Source organism: Mustela nivalis (genome assembly GCF_964662115.1).
Source record: "Mustela nivalis genome assembly, chromosome: 18".
NCBI classification, from domain to species: Eukaryota; Metazoa; Chordata; class Mammalia; order Carnivora; family Mustelidae; genus Mustela; species Mustela nivalis.
In genome coordinates, this window is record NC_139037.1 from 12,233,619 (window position 1) to 12,248,584 (window position 14,966).

Sequence of the window (14,966 nt, forward strand, 5' to 3'; positions counted from 1 at the left end):
CTGTGGAGTCGCTTTGCTGGTTGGAGGTGGGAGTGTGGTCCGGGACCATGGAACGGGGACATGCATAGCAGCCACAATTTTTACTGTGATTGCAACCAGGAGAAACATAGAAACTCAGCTTTGACTCATCATAGCAGAAAAGGAATTAATCAAAAAGACATGACTTAAAAATGAACAAAGAATGTGAATCCACTGCTCTCCAAAGAAGCTATTCAAATGGCCAGCAAGCACAGCATCCCTACTCATTAGGAAATCCACATCTAGCTCCCATTAGAGCAGCTGTTACCAAAGAAACAGACAATACACTGTGGATGAGGCCTTGGACCAGTTGGAGCCCTTACAGGCTGCTGCGGGGAGCAGGAAATGGGCAGCCACTCTGGAAAACAGTTTGGTGAATCCTCGAAAAGTTCAGAGAAGCTACTATTTGACCCAGCAATTCTTCTCCTAAGTCTGTACCCACGAGCACCGCGAACAAGTACTCAAATCCTTCTACACAAAGTTCACAGCAGCATCACTGCCAACAGCAAAAAGGCGGAAACCAGTCAAATATGCTGCAGAACGTGATTCAGCCATTAAAAAGAATGAAGAACAGATACAGGCTACAAGGCAGATGAAGCTTGAAAATCCTATTTTAAGTGAAAGACGCTAGTCACAGGGGTTCGCATACCATACGACTCCATTCAGAAGAAATACTCAGAATGAATAAACCCACAGAAACAAAGCACATACTGGGGGTTGCCAGGGGCGACAAGAGAATGGGGGAGTAACTGCTCCATGGGTCTGGGTTTTATTTTGGAACCAAAATGTTTTGGAACTTAGCAGTGGTGGTCTCACGACATGGTGATTGGACTTGATGCCCCAAATCGGTTACCTTCATGTTATATAAATTTCACTTTAATTTTAAGAAAAGGCCTGGTCCCAGAATCCTGGAGAGAGCCAGAGACCCAGGCCCCAAATTCTGCTGCAAAGTCAGGCCAGGTAGACACTTACACCACTGCTGCCAGGCCCTGGCAACACGTCTGTGGCAACCCCAGCCCGGCCCTCCAGAGCCGGGGCACCAGCTTCCCACCCAGAAGCAGTCTCCCCTGGCGGCCCGCCCTTTCCCTCACCCACGCGTTTCCCTGTGCCACCGCGGGGTTTGTGAGTGCAGGTGGTGGTGACCGGGTCCTACCTGAGAAGTCGAGCCCAGCCTTCTCATCCGGAGGCGAGGTGGAGAATGGAGCGATTGTCCGTATCAGTCCGCAGCTCGGCAGCACCGGCGTCACCCGTGAACTTGGTGGAAAAAGCAAATTCTCAGCTGCCCCCAATGGACAGAATGGTGAGTGTGAGGCCAGGGTGAGGCCAGGGCTGGGGGCTTTTTTTTTTTCCCCCGCAAGATCTCCAGCTACTTCGGACTCGAGAACCACGGGCAGAGGTGGAGAGTTTGAGCCTAAATTGAGACAAAATTGAGACCACCTGAACATCAGGACAGGCTCCACCACTTACTGTGTTCTTTTGGGCAAATTACTTAACACACACACACACACACACACACACACACACACACACACACACTCCGTCTGCCTGGAGCTGTCTGGGTCTTAGAACAGTCCCCGTCCCACCTGCTGGGAAACTCCTGGGTCCCAGGTCTCCCTAATACATCTCTCTACCTCGTGTACTACGCCTGTAAAATAGGGCCACCTGGGTGGCTCACTGGGTTAAGCGTCTACCTTTGGCTCAGGTCATGACCTCAGGGTCCTGGGATCGAGCCCCATGTCTAGAGCTCCCTACTCAGTGGCGAGTCTGCTTCTGCCTCTCCCTGTGCCCCTCCTCCCACTCCAGCATGTTCATGTGCACTCTCAAATAAATACATAAGCTTTATTAAATTTAAAAAAATGAGGATAATTAATTGAGTTGGTACACTAATGTGTCTGGACCAGAGCCCGAGACCGGTATACACGGATGAACGTCAGCTCAGTCCTGAGCTCATGCCCTAATTTTTTCTATTCCTTCATCCACAGAACACCATCTAAACCTCACTTGCTAACTAATTTGTGAAATAAGTCTAAAGCCTGGTGGCTAGTAAATGCTCAGTAAGTCTTAAGCTCATTTTTCTTCTTCTTCGCTATTAGCAAAGGTTATCTAGCCACAGTGAAGACCAGGTTTCAAGCAGTCACCAGAGCAAACAATTAGAACCATCCCAGCTGGGGTGTTTGGATGGCTCAGTCCATTAAGAGTCTGCCTTCAGCTCAGACCATGATCCCAGGGTCCTGGGATCGAGTCCCACATCAGGCTCCCTGCTTGGCAGGAGGCCTGCTTCTCCCTCTCCTACTCCCTCTGCTCATGTTCCCTCTCTTGCCTCTCCCTGTCAAATAAATAAATAAAATCCTGAAAAAAAAAAAAAAAAGAACTAACCCAGCTACTCACATTGGCCCTGCGGAATTCTAAGTATCAGTACAATAAGCCCCATCTCACACTCTTCCCTCCCCAGGCCTCTGGTCTCAGATACCCTCCCCTGGTCACTTTGCCAAATTTTGGCCAATATAAATAAACAAAGTCTCAGGGTGCCTGGGTGGCTCAGTTGTTAAGTGTCTGCCTTCAGCTCAGGTCATGGTCCCAGATTCCTGGGATCAAGGCCGCATAGGGCTCCCTCCCTGTGGGAAGCCTGTTTCTCCCTCTCTCACGCCCCCTGCTTGTGTTCCCTCTCTCGCTGTGTCTCTCTCTGTCAATTAAATAAATTAAAGAGGAAAAAAACTAGCAAAATCTCTTGGTTCTTTTTGTGATCCAATGTCCTCCTTTTGGATTTGGAGTCATCAGCCCCCTGGGGCCTGACTTGTTATTTCGGTCCAGCGAAAACAGGGGCTTATGGGGTAGGTCAGCTCAAGGTCATTCGGGGCTCTATTGTTTAAAGATACGCTAGCTGCTGGCCACCCCTCAGCCCCACAGCACACTAACCGTGAGGGAGGGCAAGAAACCCCAGCGACACACATGCCCAGGGAAGGGGTATGGTTTTGGCAAGTAGCCAGCAAGTTTCTGGTTCCGGGATGTTCAGAATGACCAAGAGGCAGCTGCTGCTGACCAGAGAGGCTCCATCAGGGTGTGTGTGTTTGTAGGGGGTGCTTAAGTCTCCCACCTTCCCGAAGAGCCCCGCTCTGATGGCCTTTCCCAGTTAGAGACCAGGCAAGGGTATGAGGTCACCCAATGGCGTCATTTTCTAGCCATTGATCAAGCTGTTTTCTCACTCACTCATTCTTGTAGGTGCAAGATATAAAAATTCCCTGGTTTTCTAACCATGCCTTGAGCAGAGAATTTGGACTTGTGTTCCATGAATCAGGCACTCACAGCCTGGGGGAATGCAAGAGGGGGTGTTCCTTTGTAAGAGAAGAATATGGAGCAAAAACCTCACCTGTTTCTGATGCTTGGCCCCTATAATAGTTAATATTATGTTTCAATGTCAGCCACAAGGTGGTCAGCCAGAGACTTGGCCAAACATTATTTGGAGTGAGTCTGTGAAAGTGTTTTTGGATGAGATCAACATTTGAAGGGGCTGACTAAGTAAAACAGATTGCCCTCCCCAGTGTGGGTGGGCCTCATCTAATCAGTTGAGGGCTTGACTAGAACAGAAAGGTTTATCCTCCCAAGAGTAAGAGGGAACTTTTCCTGTTTGACTGCCATTGAGCTGGGACACCCATTTTTGTTTTTGTTTTTGTTTTTTTTCCTGCCTTCAGACTTGAACTGAAACTTTGACTCTTCCTAGGTCTCAGACCTGCTGGTCTTCAGACTGGAACTATGCCACTGGCTCTTGTGGGTCTCTAGTTTGCTGACTAAAGATCTTGAGACTTGTCAGCCAATTCCTTAGAATAAATCTCTTTCTGTATATGCCACCTATTGGTTCTGTTTCTCTGGAGAATCTTGACTAATACAGCCCCTGAGTGGGGGTGGGGCCAAGCCATGCCTCCAGGCTTATCTGCTCTGGGCTGCAGGTGGCACGTGCCCAGGAGGATGCCTATTACACATGTGGACAAGGTTTGCCATTGATGGTGAACTTCCCAGATATTCCACTAGCACCCTTGTTATCATTAGCCCATAACTGGCAATCTGGGGGCCACCGAGTGGTTTTTCCCACGTGACCCAAAGCCGGGTCCTGTGATGGAGGCCCCAGGAGGGTGTTGCAGGTTTCTGCATTCTCTCCTTTCTGGGCAATCACATCTCACTCGGTATTCCCAATTTTAGGAGATGATGTTTAACCCAAATAGAATGGAAAGCTTATCTGAATGTTCTGCCTTCTATCTGGGGCAGGGCAGGCATTTCTGTCTGTGCCCTGTGTGGTAGACATGGGTGTGATTTTTCTGTCCCCTCTGGATATCGCAAATGTGAACGTGACCACAGGTATAAAGATATGCCAAGGGAAAAGATGCAGGAAACTAGACAAGATGCAAATGTGAGCGTTTGCCTTGGCACACAGGGCATTTGTGTGATGTGTCCTTGAGGGGATGAATCAGGACCACAGATGAGAAAGAAAAGCCAAGGTGACAACCTGCCCACTTTCATCCAATTAAACATTAGGTCTGGATCGTCAGTGCCTTGGGGACACTGTCGCCAGTCTCCTGTTCTCCCCGGAAGCAAGCAGGGGCTGGGTGAGGGCTCTCGGCGCTCATGTGGCATGAAGTCTGGAGAAAGGGGGAAGAAGGCTCACAGTCGCTTCCGTCTGGGCAGCCACGGTGGACCACGGATGATGGGATCACAGATTGAGGAAGAAAGGGATTGGGGTCAGGGAGGGGCCCTGAAGTCACCAGTGAAACTCTGGGGTCTGATCCAAACCCCAAACAAAAAACGGAATTGATTTAATGGACTCTCATCTACATATTCCGTGGACATCAGCGGGTGCCTGCTGAGTGCCAGGCCCTGAGCACAGAATGGGGTGTGCAGTGAACCGGCGCCCCGCTCTCTGCCATGGGCACAGCACTGCTCTCTCAAGTGCGGACCAACCACCAAAGGACAGAAGCCCAGACACGGGACAATCTGTGGTGACAGTGCACGGACGCCGCCTCACTGAGTGTCTCAGCCCTCCCCTGTGTGGGTTCAGTGGACTCTTACCTCCCGCTCTGACAGAAGGCAGCAGGGAGTTCATTCCCCAGCCCAGGCCAGCTGCTGGCTTTGCTTCTCACTCACAGCCACCCTGGCCAGCTCCGCCGCGGCCAGCACCCACCCCCTGGGCTTATCACGCAGGCGGGGGTGCGGGGGCCACCAGCAGGCAGGCAAAACAGGCAGCAAGAGGACATTCGAGAATTGACTCTGCCAGCTAGGTGTCTGTTCAGAGGACACAGAGATCACGGATATTTTCCCTCCGGCCTTCTGACGGTACCACCCCCAATTCCAGGGCACGGGCGATGGGGTGGATCCCATCGTGGGTTTGGGGTGGAAGGAGCTCAGACAGGGCTGCCCAGTGCCAGGGCGGTGCTCTGCCTCACGGCCTCTGACGGAGCCGTACCCAGGGCCTCGGAGCGGAGGAGCAGGGAAGGGCGAGCCTGGATGCCAGGGGCCCCGTGTGCACTTGGGCCCTTTCAATGCAGCACCTTCCTCCTCAGGCTCTGACCTTCTCTCCTGTTCTCTCTTCAGACTTCGCCATGGCTGGAGAGGCCAGGCCGGGCCCTGCCCAGCAGGGCGAGAAGAGGCATCAGGGCACAGCCTGGTGAGTCTGTCCGGGGCTGCCTGCAACCTGCAGGGGAAGCAGGCCACTGGCTGTCTTGTCCAAGGCTCTGGGTTCCCCTGAGATCAAAAGATCCCCAGGAGGCCAGCTCTGTCTACTCACTGTGGCACCTGCAAGTCTCTTCTCCCTTGGCCTCAGGTTTTGTCTGTAAACTGAGGGAGATGACACCATTCATTCCCAGGGCCTTTGTCACTGATGTCACCCAGCACCATCCTGCTGACAGAGGCTGGGTACCCCTTCTCCCACCTGGAGCCGGGGCGAGTGGGTCCTCCCCGGAGAGTCCCACCTGCCTGGGGCCTGGGGGATTCTTCCAGCTAGAGATGTTTGGGAAGTCACAAATGGGAACATGGCCTGGACGAAACCTTGTCCCTAACCTGGGAACCTGAAAGAAAATGTTAAGAACTCTTGAAACATTTTCAGAAAGGAGCGCCCCACATTTTGCCAGCCCGCGTGCCATTTTCACCCGCACAAGGCAAGCGTGTCCCTGAGCTGGGCATCTATGGTGGCCTCGCTCAGCTCCTGGCCCTCCTGTGAGCAGTGGGGGTGGGGTGGGGGGTTCCCACCTTGTGGTGGAAGAGGCTGTGGGCCAGGGGTTTGCTGTTAGGAACCATGCTGTGTAAATGCCCTGTGCCTTCTGGGTTTCGCCCTGCCTCGTCTTCCCGGAAAAGAGATGGCAGGGATGGGCTGGGGGCTGCTCCCAGAAGTCTCTGCACCTTCAGCTTGACCTTGACATAGAAGAGGCCCAACCTCTCCCTGCCAGCACCCGCCTGGGCGTGTGTGTCACCCTGTGAGTGTGCCAGTGTGGGTGGTTTTGCCACTGCTTTTGTTTTGGGCAGATGAGCAGGTGTCTGGTGCTGGGTAATGAGCGGTTTTTGAACTTGGCCTATCTTCAGTGATAGGGAGCTGCCTACGCGCTCTGTTGGCATGATTGTGTCTTGTGGGAGACTCTACGGGTTTCATAATGCTCTGTCCCCAGGGGGGCACTCCAGGAGGGAGGATGAAGCCTTTTGTGGGTGGGCAGTAGTGGCTGTGGCTTGGGCCCCTGGGATAGTGCCCAGAGGAAGGGCAGGGTGGGGATGGGGTTCTGGTGGCCGCTGAACTGCGGGATGTCCTCCCCGTGAGAACGCGTCAAGTCCAGGCCCTGTGGCTTGGGCCTGAAAATGGAAATTTTCAACCTGAAGGCAAAGTTTTGTGGTCAAAGACTTGCCCCAAGTCTCCTCCCCTTGCCCCTGGCCCTGAGGACACTGGAAGGGGCCTGACTTCTGCCGACGACACCACTCTAAAGCTGCGCCCTATTTCTCTTTTTGTGCGGAGCCCCAACTTGCGGACTGTGCCCTGTACCCATTAGCCCAGACCAGGAACAAGATGCGGCTGTGTAGCCCTGAGCGCCGGCGCTGCCCCCTGGCGGGCGAGAGGCAAGGCCACAGGATCAGGGCGCAGGCTTCAGCCGAGGCTGATTGCTGAGGGGGTGGGGTGCGGTGGAATGAGGATGAGAAGCAGGACCCCCCCCTTCCTCAGGCCCAGGGGGACCCTCTGCCTGCAGCCTGACCCCTAAGTCCCAAACCGATCCTGCCCCGTCTCCACTAGGGAGCTCTCAAGTCTGTGCTAAGCAGTCAGTGAAGCACCATTCCTGTACCATTCATTCCTAGCTACTTCAAAATGTCATTTTAGGAAAAAATGTGGGAAGGGGGGGTGTCGGGGGGGGGGGGGATAAAATGAAAATTAGAAGAGTCTGCATTGGCCGGGAATCGAACCCGGGCCTCCCGCGTGGCAGGCGAGAATTCTACCACTGAACCACCAATGCTGCGCTGACAGAGATGCTGCCACAGAGACCCAGAGGGTCCATAGCGGCCGCCTCCGCCTCTGCGCTCCGCCGAGGTTTCCGGCCTGTCTAGGGGGTGGGTCGGGGGACCCGCCGGCCAACCTAAGGGGATCCGGACCAGGGAAAATTCTCTCGGAGCAGTGGCGCCCAGCTGAGACGCACCAGCTTCAGGTTGGCCCTAGCCCCCAGGCCCCGCCCGCTAGCAACCCCTCCCCCGCTCCCCGCCCCCGCCCCTCGCCGCCGGGCTGCCGGTTTCTGGCACCCCGCCGGGGACCCCCCGCCCCTACCGCGACCTCCGGGGGCTGGGTGCGCCTCTCCCGACGCTTTCCTTCCTCCAAAGGCGGGCCTTCCACCACCGGAATCAGCATCTCTGCCGCTTCCAGGCCGCCCCTCCAGACCCCCTGATGCCAGAAAGCAGGGGCGGGGGTGGTCGGAACTCGCACCCACAGGCCTGGGGGTGGGGGGAGCCAAGATGAAAGGGAAGGGGTCCCCTGAACGTCCCCCATTCCGACCTAGTGGCTCTATTGGCCTCGCCCCTCGTGGGCTGGGCCTGAGCTGGGGTCGTGGGCGCACAGCACCTGAAATTTGTTTTAGAAACTGTGCTGCCCCCGCTCACATCCCCTCCCCTCGTCACGCCTCCGGCTCCAGGCGCAGGGGCTCCTGCAGCTGTGTCCCCACAGAGCATCGCTGCCCAGGCCGCGGCCCAGCTGTCCCTTTGTACCCATCTCCCCATCCCTCCTAGGCAACAGTTGGCTCCCTGGAGATCTTAGGACACCGGAGACACAGGCAGTGAGAGTCTGGGACCTTCCAAACTCCTCTCTCCGCAGGCGTAGAGCAAAGAGGAAGGTGGCCTGGCCACAGCCCTTACGACTGCCTGGCTGGCCCTGCCAGAGCTGGGTTGCATCCTGGCCATCCCCACGCAAGGATTAAGGGCTCTCACGCAACCACCGTGGCTTTGGGCCCTGACTTCACTCCTCCCTTTCATCCTTTGCCAGACTTAAGTTCCAGAACGTCAGCTGTTCCTGGGGCAGGCAGATGAACCTTTGGAGGGCCCCTGTCTGGCTGGCCAGAAGGCTGCAGGCAATTGTCTCCCCCGTCACCTGGAACGTGACCCTTGTCAGAGGCCAGACATGGGGAAGCTGTGGTCCCCCAAAATGACCTTGGTTAAGTCCCTCAGGGCTCTTTTGGTGGAAAATCCTGGGGTTCTAAGGAAAACCTGCATGCCTCAGTTTCTTCAAGCTAAACTGGGGTCTAGGCGAGGACTCTGGCCATGGAGAGTGAGCCCGTCTCCATTTGTCTCTGTTGCAGCAGGAATAACTATGACCTGGGCTACAAGCTATACAGGGAAGGTGTCCCCTACAGGTCAGTGAGTCTTCACCCTCGGTCCTCTGGGTAAACGGGTGGGCTGCTTGGCCTGACTCCCTCTGTTCTGTGCCGGTAGGGTGTATGAGTACCAAAGGATCCCTCCGCTCATCCATCGTGTGCCTGTCAAGATCCGGAGGACCCAGGTGGGCTTGGGGGTCAAGAGCAGCTTCAGTCCCCACAAGGGCACCAGAAAGAGCCACCTGCCCCGAGAGCAGATAAAGCGTGAGTGAGGGGGGACAGCCCTCACCTGCAAGGCTAGGGAAGAGCTGGGCGGACCTCAGCATTGAGGGCAGGCGGGGGAGCCCAGGCAGCAGAGTCCTCTGTCCTCCCGGCCTGGTGGGCATCAGCTCTGGCCCCTCTCCAAACAGTCCAGACTGAGGAGCTGCACTCCATCAGGGGCGAGCTGAGCCAGATCAAAGCCCAGGTGGACCGTCTCCTGGAGAATCTGGAATGCATGGACCAGCAGAGGGACCAGCTTCCGGGTGGAACACCAACTGTGGACCCAGGCCACATTCCCAGTGAGCTCCAGCTTTTCCCACGGCTGAAGGCCCCGGGGCACCTTGGATCGTGCCCCGAGGCTTTCCCTCTGCGGGGCTCCTTCCTGCCTTCCTTCCCCCCACTCCCTCTGGTTGTTCCTATGGCTGGAAGGCCTGTGGCTTCTAGGTTGTTCTGTGAGCCTCCCTGACCCCCACCCTCCCATCCACTCTCCAGCTCTCTGGAGGCAGAGCAGTGTCCCAGCCCCTCCCCATCCTGTCCTTTCAAGCCCTAGGCACCCTTGATCAGGGCTGGGCACCAAGGGGGCCTCTCTGAGATCAGCTGGGGCCTCCCAACCTGGCCATTAACTGGTGACTCTCCCTGCACAGGGTCGGAGGACAGTGAAGAAACCAAGGGCCCAGGCAGTAAGGGTTCCTCATGCAGAACCACTGACCCCCAGCAGGAGCCCAGGGGCCAGAGCGCCCATCCGGAATCAGACAGCGTTGAGGACAGCGCAGACCCGGAGGAGGCGGTGAGTGGCGCGGCACTTCCCCTCATCCTCACCCTCCTTGCATTTGGCTCCTTGTGGCCTCCCTGTGAACAAGGGGGAGACATACGTCCCTGAGGCGCCTACAGTGGGGGTTGAGAGGAGACCTGGGACAGGTGCCCCATGCGACCCCCAGGAGATGGGGCCTGTACTGCTTGTTTTTCCTTCTCAACTCGGGCTGGGTGAACTCAGGGCACTAGGGGCTGCTTGTGGCCTGACATAGCACCCTCTCCTGGAAGCTGGGGGGCAGGCTTTGAGCACTACACCGTGTCATAGGTATGCCTCATGGCCCCAGACCCCTTGTCTGAGGGCCTGGAACCAGTTAAAACCCATTTCTGCCTTTTTTCCTGCCCTGCCCCCACATCTCGTGGGGTACCATGCTCCCCGGGGGAGCTGTGGTACTTGGACGTCATTGGAAGGAGACCATCAGAACCTGGATCTGATAACAGCCCTCTGGGTAGCATTAAAGGGCCCAAATGTTCCTGTCTTACCATGTCCTGCTCCCTGATTGGAGGTCCCTGCAGCAGGCCAAGCCCCATGTTTGTTGGGGCCATCTCTGCAAGGTCTGGGATGCTGAGGGGCTGGCAGTAACGATGCTTCCTGCCTCCACCTATCTGGCCCTGTCCCCTGGACCTCTGAGCTCTGAAGGGCCCTTACCACTGCCCAGGCCTACAGGAAGGGGCTACTTTGGTGGTTCTGGGTTTCTAGGCCTCAGGAAGAATCCGGAGTGGCCCTGAGCTGCCGAAGCTGCCGAGAAAGAGACATGGGGCTGAGGGAAGAGGTTAGCAGGCAGGCCTATTTCTTAGGCATTCCATGTCTCTCAGCCCTCCTGGCCAGAGTCCTGCTTCTGTTTTTCCTACAGGGGAAGAACCATGCATCAGACCTGGAGGGCAGCCAGTAGAAGGGTGGAACCCCTCCGGGCTCCTTCCCAAGTGGCTCCTTTGCTTGCCTCGTGTGGATTCCTGAAAGCCTCTCGAAGGAGACTGTGCCGCCAGAGGCACCTGTTCTAGAATGAGCACAGTGAAAGTGGAAGCAAGGCTCAGCCAGACCCGCCAGGAAGCCTCCCCCATTAATGGTGGCTTTTGCTTTGGAGGTCATGTTTCCAGATGATAGGGGCCAAGAGGGAGGCCTGCAACTGCCTTAGCACAAGCTCACTGCGCTCACGAAGCTGAGGCCGTCTTGCAAGGGGCAGCTGCCCAGTCCCCCCTTGGACACACGTCAGCTCCCGGGGACAGCAGGTACTGCGCTGGCTGCTCTTCCCATCCCCCTGCCACTTCCCAGTGTGGCGCGTCCCGCAGCGGCCAGCCAGTGGTGCCCAGGAAACTCATGTGCCTACAGTCCCCCTTCCAGTCTGAAACGGAACTTTAAGTTCCTCAGTGTGCGCCCCCACAAACCCCCCTCTAGTTCCAGACTCCTCACCTACCCTATAAAGCCATCCTTCAGAATAGGGGTATCATTTTCACATCCTATTTCTATCTTGTCTCTTGCTGGTGTGATACTATGTACTTCAGATTGGCTCTGGAAATACTATTATGTCAAAAGGGCAGAAATAACATTTGTATTTCTTTTCCCTTGGCCAGGGGTTCTTTGGTGTGGTCTCCAAGGCTTATTCTGGTCCTGGGGCTCCCTGAGGTCAGGCCTTCCTGGAGAAGCTGAGCAGGCCCCTGAGTCACACAAGTTCAGAAGCTCCTCCTAAGCCAGGGCACACAAAGGGGACCAGGCTGCCTGCCTTCTTCCTATTCAGACTTGGGCATAAACCCACTGGGCTCAGCAGCCACACAGAAGAGCCCACTCTTGTGGTCACTCAGACCATCTCTACCACATGGAATAATGGCCAGGCTGTACCTGGTTTCCCAACACCCAGAAGCTCTTATCTCCTAGAAGTTCATCTGCCCTCCCCCAGGAGCCAAGACTGGATCACGGGCCCCAAATAATAAACCCTGCCGGGTGGGGCGCCTGGGTGGCTGAGTCGGTTAGACGTCGGACTCGTCGGACTCGTGATTATAGCTCAGGTCCTGATCTCAAGGTCACTAAGTTCAAGCCCTGCATCAGGTCCGTGCTCAGAATGGAATCTGTGGGATTCTCTCTTCTGCCACACCCCTGACCCCCTTGCATGCACTTTCTCTAAATTAATAAATCTCAAAAAGAAAAAAAAGGGAAAAAAAAGAAAGCAAGCCAGCTTGGACCCCCACTTCTTCTTACCAGTAGTGGAGGAGGCCTCTAGCTTCCACCCAGGACCAAACCCCTTCCAGGGACCCAACCGAGTTGGGGTCTGGCCGAGCACCAAACCAGAGGCTGGAGAGAACACCCAGAGTGCTCCTGGGCCCATACAACCCTCCCTACTCTTGTCACACCTCACCAATGGCCAACTCTGATACTCAAGGGGCAGGTTCTCCTCCTCCAAGGCACATTTGCTCACACCAGCCCCCGCACCTTTCAGTTTCAGCCCCTCTCTTCTACTTATGTTGGTCTAAGGAACAGGGCACATTCAAGACAATGAGGTCCCAAGCCCTGATACCAAGGGTCCATTATTTGTCCAAAAGAGCCTTGCTCCTTTAAATTCACTACTGAGAAGAACCACAATAGAAGACTTTCACAGATACAAAGGAGTTTGTTTTAGCTCAGATATAAATGAGAAGGCCCAGCCCTCTTGTCCATTCTCTCAAGAGCAGACCAGTTCTACAGAAGGGAGTCACCAGCTGGCCTGCATAGGGTCCATCCCTTACAAGACAAAAGCTCCAAGGCCAGTTTTCCAGGCAAGTCCGCCTGAAAAGTCCTTTCCAACTCGGAAGTCAAGCCGCATTAGCAAGTGTCTTCAACTGGGTCGTAGCTGGGAACCACCAGCTCAAGCAGAAAAGTTTCTTTAATGGCAGTGTGTAAGAAATCCGTTCCAACACGGCTGTCCAGGGCATCGGTTCTGTGCACGCCTCCTCAGACCCGCCCTGGCCCTCCGAATTCTCAGCTCCGCTCAGTCTGGAAGCTGAGGGCACGGGTCCTTCGGAGGGCGGCGGCAGCTAGGTCCTCGCCGTCCGTCGTGGCTCGGGCTTCTGGTTCAGGACGGCGCGGCGGCGCCCCTCCGGCGCGCAGCCCGCACCAAGCACTGCTGCAAGACGGGGTAGAGGCGCTGGCAGCCCTCCAGGCCCAGACGCACTGCCTCGGCCCAGCTCTCGGTTGGGCCGCCCTCCCCGCTGCCCAGCAGCCCGGCCACCTGGTTGAGCACCGGCATGAGCGCCACGGTGAGGCCGGCGGCGGCGTGCTCCTCCTCGAGTCGCGTGGGGTCCAGCAGCCAGGTGGGCGCCGGCTCCGGCGTGCGGCTCAGGCCGCAGCCCACCACCAGGTCGTACATCTCGACGCCCGCGTCGGCCAGGGCGAGCGCGGCGGCCGTGAGCGCGGCGGCCAGCGCCGAGCCGCCGTCCTCGAGCAGCAGCGCCGACACCTCGAGCTGCGCGCGCGGGTAGCGGCCCAGGCGCACCGCCGGCTCCAGCGCCTCCTGCAGGGCCAGCGCCAGCTCGCGCTCCTCCCCGCCGCCCGGGGGCGCGCGGCGCCGGCGGCCCGCGAAGGGCGCGCGGCGGAAATCGCAGAGCAGGCGGCCGCGCAGGGCGGCCGGGGCCTCGCCGCCCGCTCCAGCCGGGCCGCCGCCGCGCTCGCTGCCCTCGGCCTGGCGCGGGCCGGACACGGCGCACAGCACCTTGGTGCCTCCCGCCTCCAGGTAGGCCGAGCCCTTGGCCTGGCTCAGCAGCCCGGCGCGCGCGTACACGGGCCGCAGCCGCGTCGGGTCGCGGGCGGCGGGCGCCTCATCCTCGTCGGCCGCGTACAGCTGCGGCGGCTGCGACTCCTCGGGCCCGCGGATGCGGCGGTGGTCCCCGGGCATGGCTGCGCCTACCGTGCGAGCCGCTTCCGCCCGCCGTCCCGGCCTCGCACGCGGGTTCTTCCGCCCGCTTAAAGCCGCGCGCCCGCGCGAGGGCTGTCGGGATAGCGGCGTGCGGCGCCGCACCGCCCCCTGCCGTCCTGGAGGGAGAATCCCGAGCGCGGCCAATCCCCGAGGCCGCTTCAAGGACCCCGGGATCTGGATGGACGAATGGATAGACAGCCTGGCAGGCCTGCAGGAGTGGGACCCCGTCCGGCCTGGCTGGCCTCTAGCCTCTCGAGCCCGAGCAATCCCAGGGTGTACGTCTTCGTCCTTTCACTTGTGAAGGTTGTGATTATTTTTATCTTGCACTTGTTTGTGTGACTATCTCCTACGTGTTTCCCTAGGACTTCCCCAAGAGGGCTGGCTTTTTGTCTTGGTCATTCCTCCCATCCTCAGTGCCCTGGCTGGCATCGTGCTTGTTGATGGAACGGAGAGTACACACTGGATTGTGTACTCTTTGTACCCACGGGAGTCCTCACCTGGCATGTGCTTGGTGAAGCCAGGTCCTCAGCACCCTCACCCTCAGCGCTTCTCACCCCAAGGACAGCCCCTGGTGACAGCTAGCCTCACTGCTTCTTCCACCATAGACCCGCTTTCCCCCTCCTAACGTGTCAGCAGACCTAAGTGAACCAGGGCCCCACAGCCACCTGTTATACCCAGGGAACATGGAATCAGCCAGAGCCAGCACAAGCAACCAGTACCTTTACCTTTAAGCTCCCCTGCACAGTTTCCAAGCCCAGCTGTCTTCAGACCTGAGTGAAGGATTTAGGACCAGGCAGGTCCCAATCCTCACGGTCCATCTTTGGGTCAGAGGGATGGGGGCAGGCAACTAATGCACCTTAAGTTTGTCCCATACCAGAGAAAACCTTTGGTCTCACCCCCGAAGACTCATCAAAAGGGAAGGGAAGAAGTGGACTTCTTCTATGAACTGCTTCCAGTAACCCCATGGCCCATCTTCTATTCAATGATTAATGTCTCTCTCATCTCACCCTCAACTCCCCATTCTATGGGCCACCTCCTCCCAGCAGCCATTCCCCAAGTTCAGGTGTCCGGGGCTGGACTTGGTGAGGACCAGAGCCAGAAGCCAGCTGGAGCTGCAGGCTGCTACACAGGGGCTCCGGGGAGGCGGGCGGTTACGAGATCACATGGCATCATCAGG

The 14,966-nt window shown here is 57.1% G+C and overlaps 1 protein-coding gene and 1 long non-coding RNA gene across 4 annotated transcripts; one reads left to right on the forward strand and one right to left on the reverse strand.

Annotated features, from left to right (window-relative positions):
* The first annotated feature begins 7,517 nt into the window (after positions 1-7,517).
* LOC309853805 lies at positions 7,518-11,472 on the forward strand. 3 transcript variants are annotated; one of them, XR_014305950.1, is made up of 6 exons: positions 7,518-7,682; positions 8,820-8,873; positions 8,953-9,098; positions 9,245-9,394; positions 9,740-9,882; positions 10,760-11,472. It is a non-coding gene; the product is annotated as an uncharacterized lncRNA (long non-coding RNA). The 3 variants fall into 3 exon arrangements; XR_014305951.1 differs by having other exon boundaries at positions 8,823-8,873; XR_014305952.1 differs by lacking the exon at positions 8,820-8,873.
* A 1,016-nt stretch (positions 11,473-12,488) lies between these two features.
* Positions 12,489-13,875, reverse strand: EXOSC6 (exosome component 6). Its single transcript, XM_082712306.1, has one exon. It carries the CDS (start codon positions 13,766-13,768, stop codon positions 12,950-12,952), a length of 819 nt encoding a protein of 272 aa, XP_082568432.1. The 5' UTR covers positions 13,769-13,875; the 3' UTR covers positions 12,489-12,949.
* Between the last annotated feature and the right edge of the window lie 1,091 nt (positions 13,876-14,966).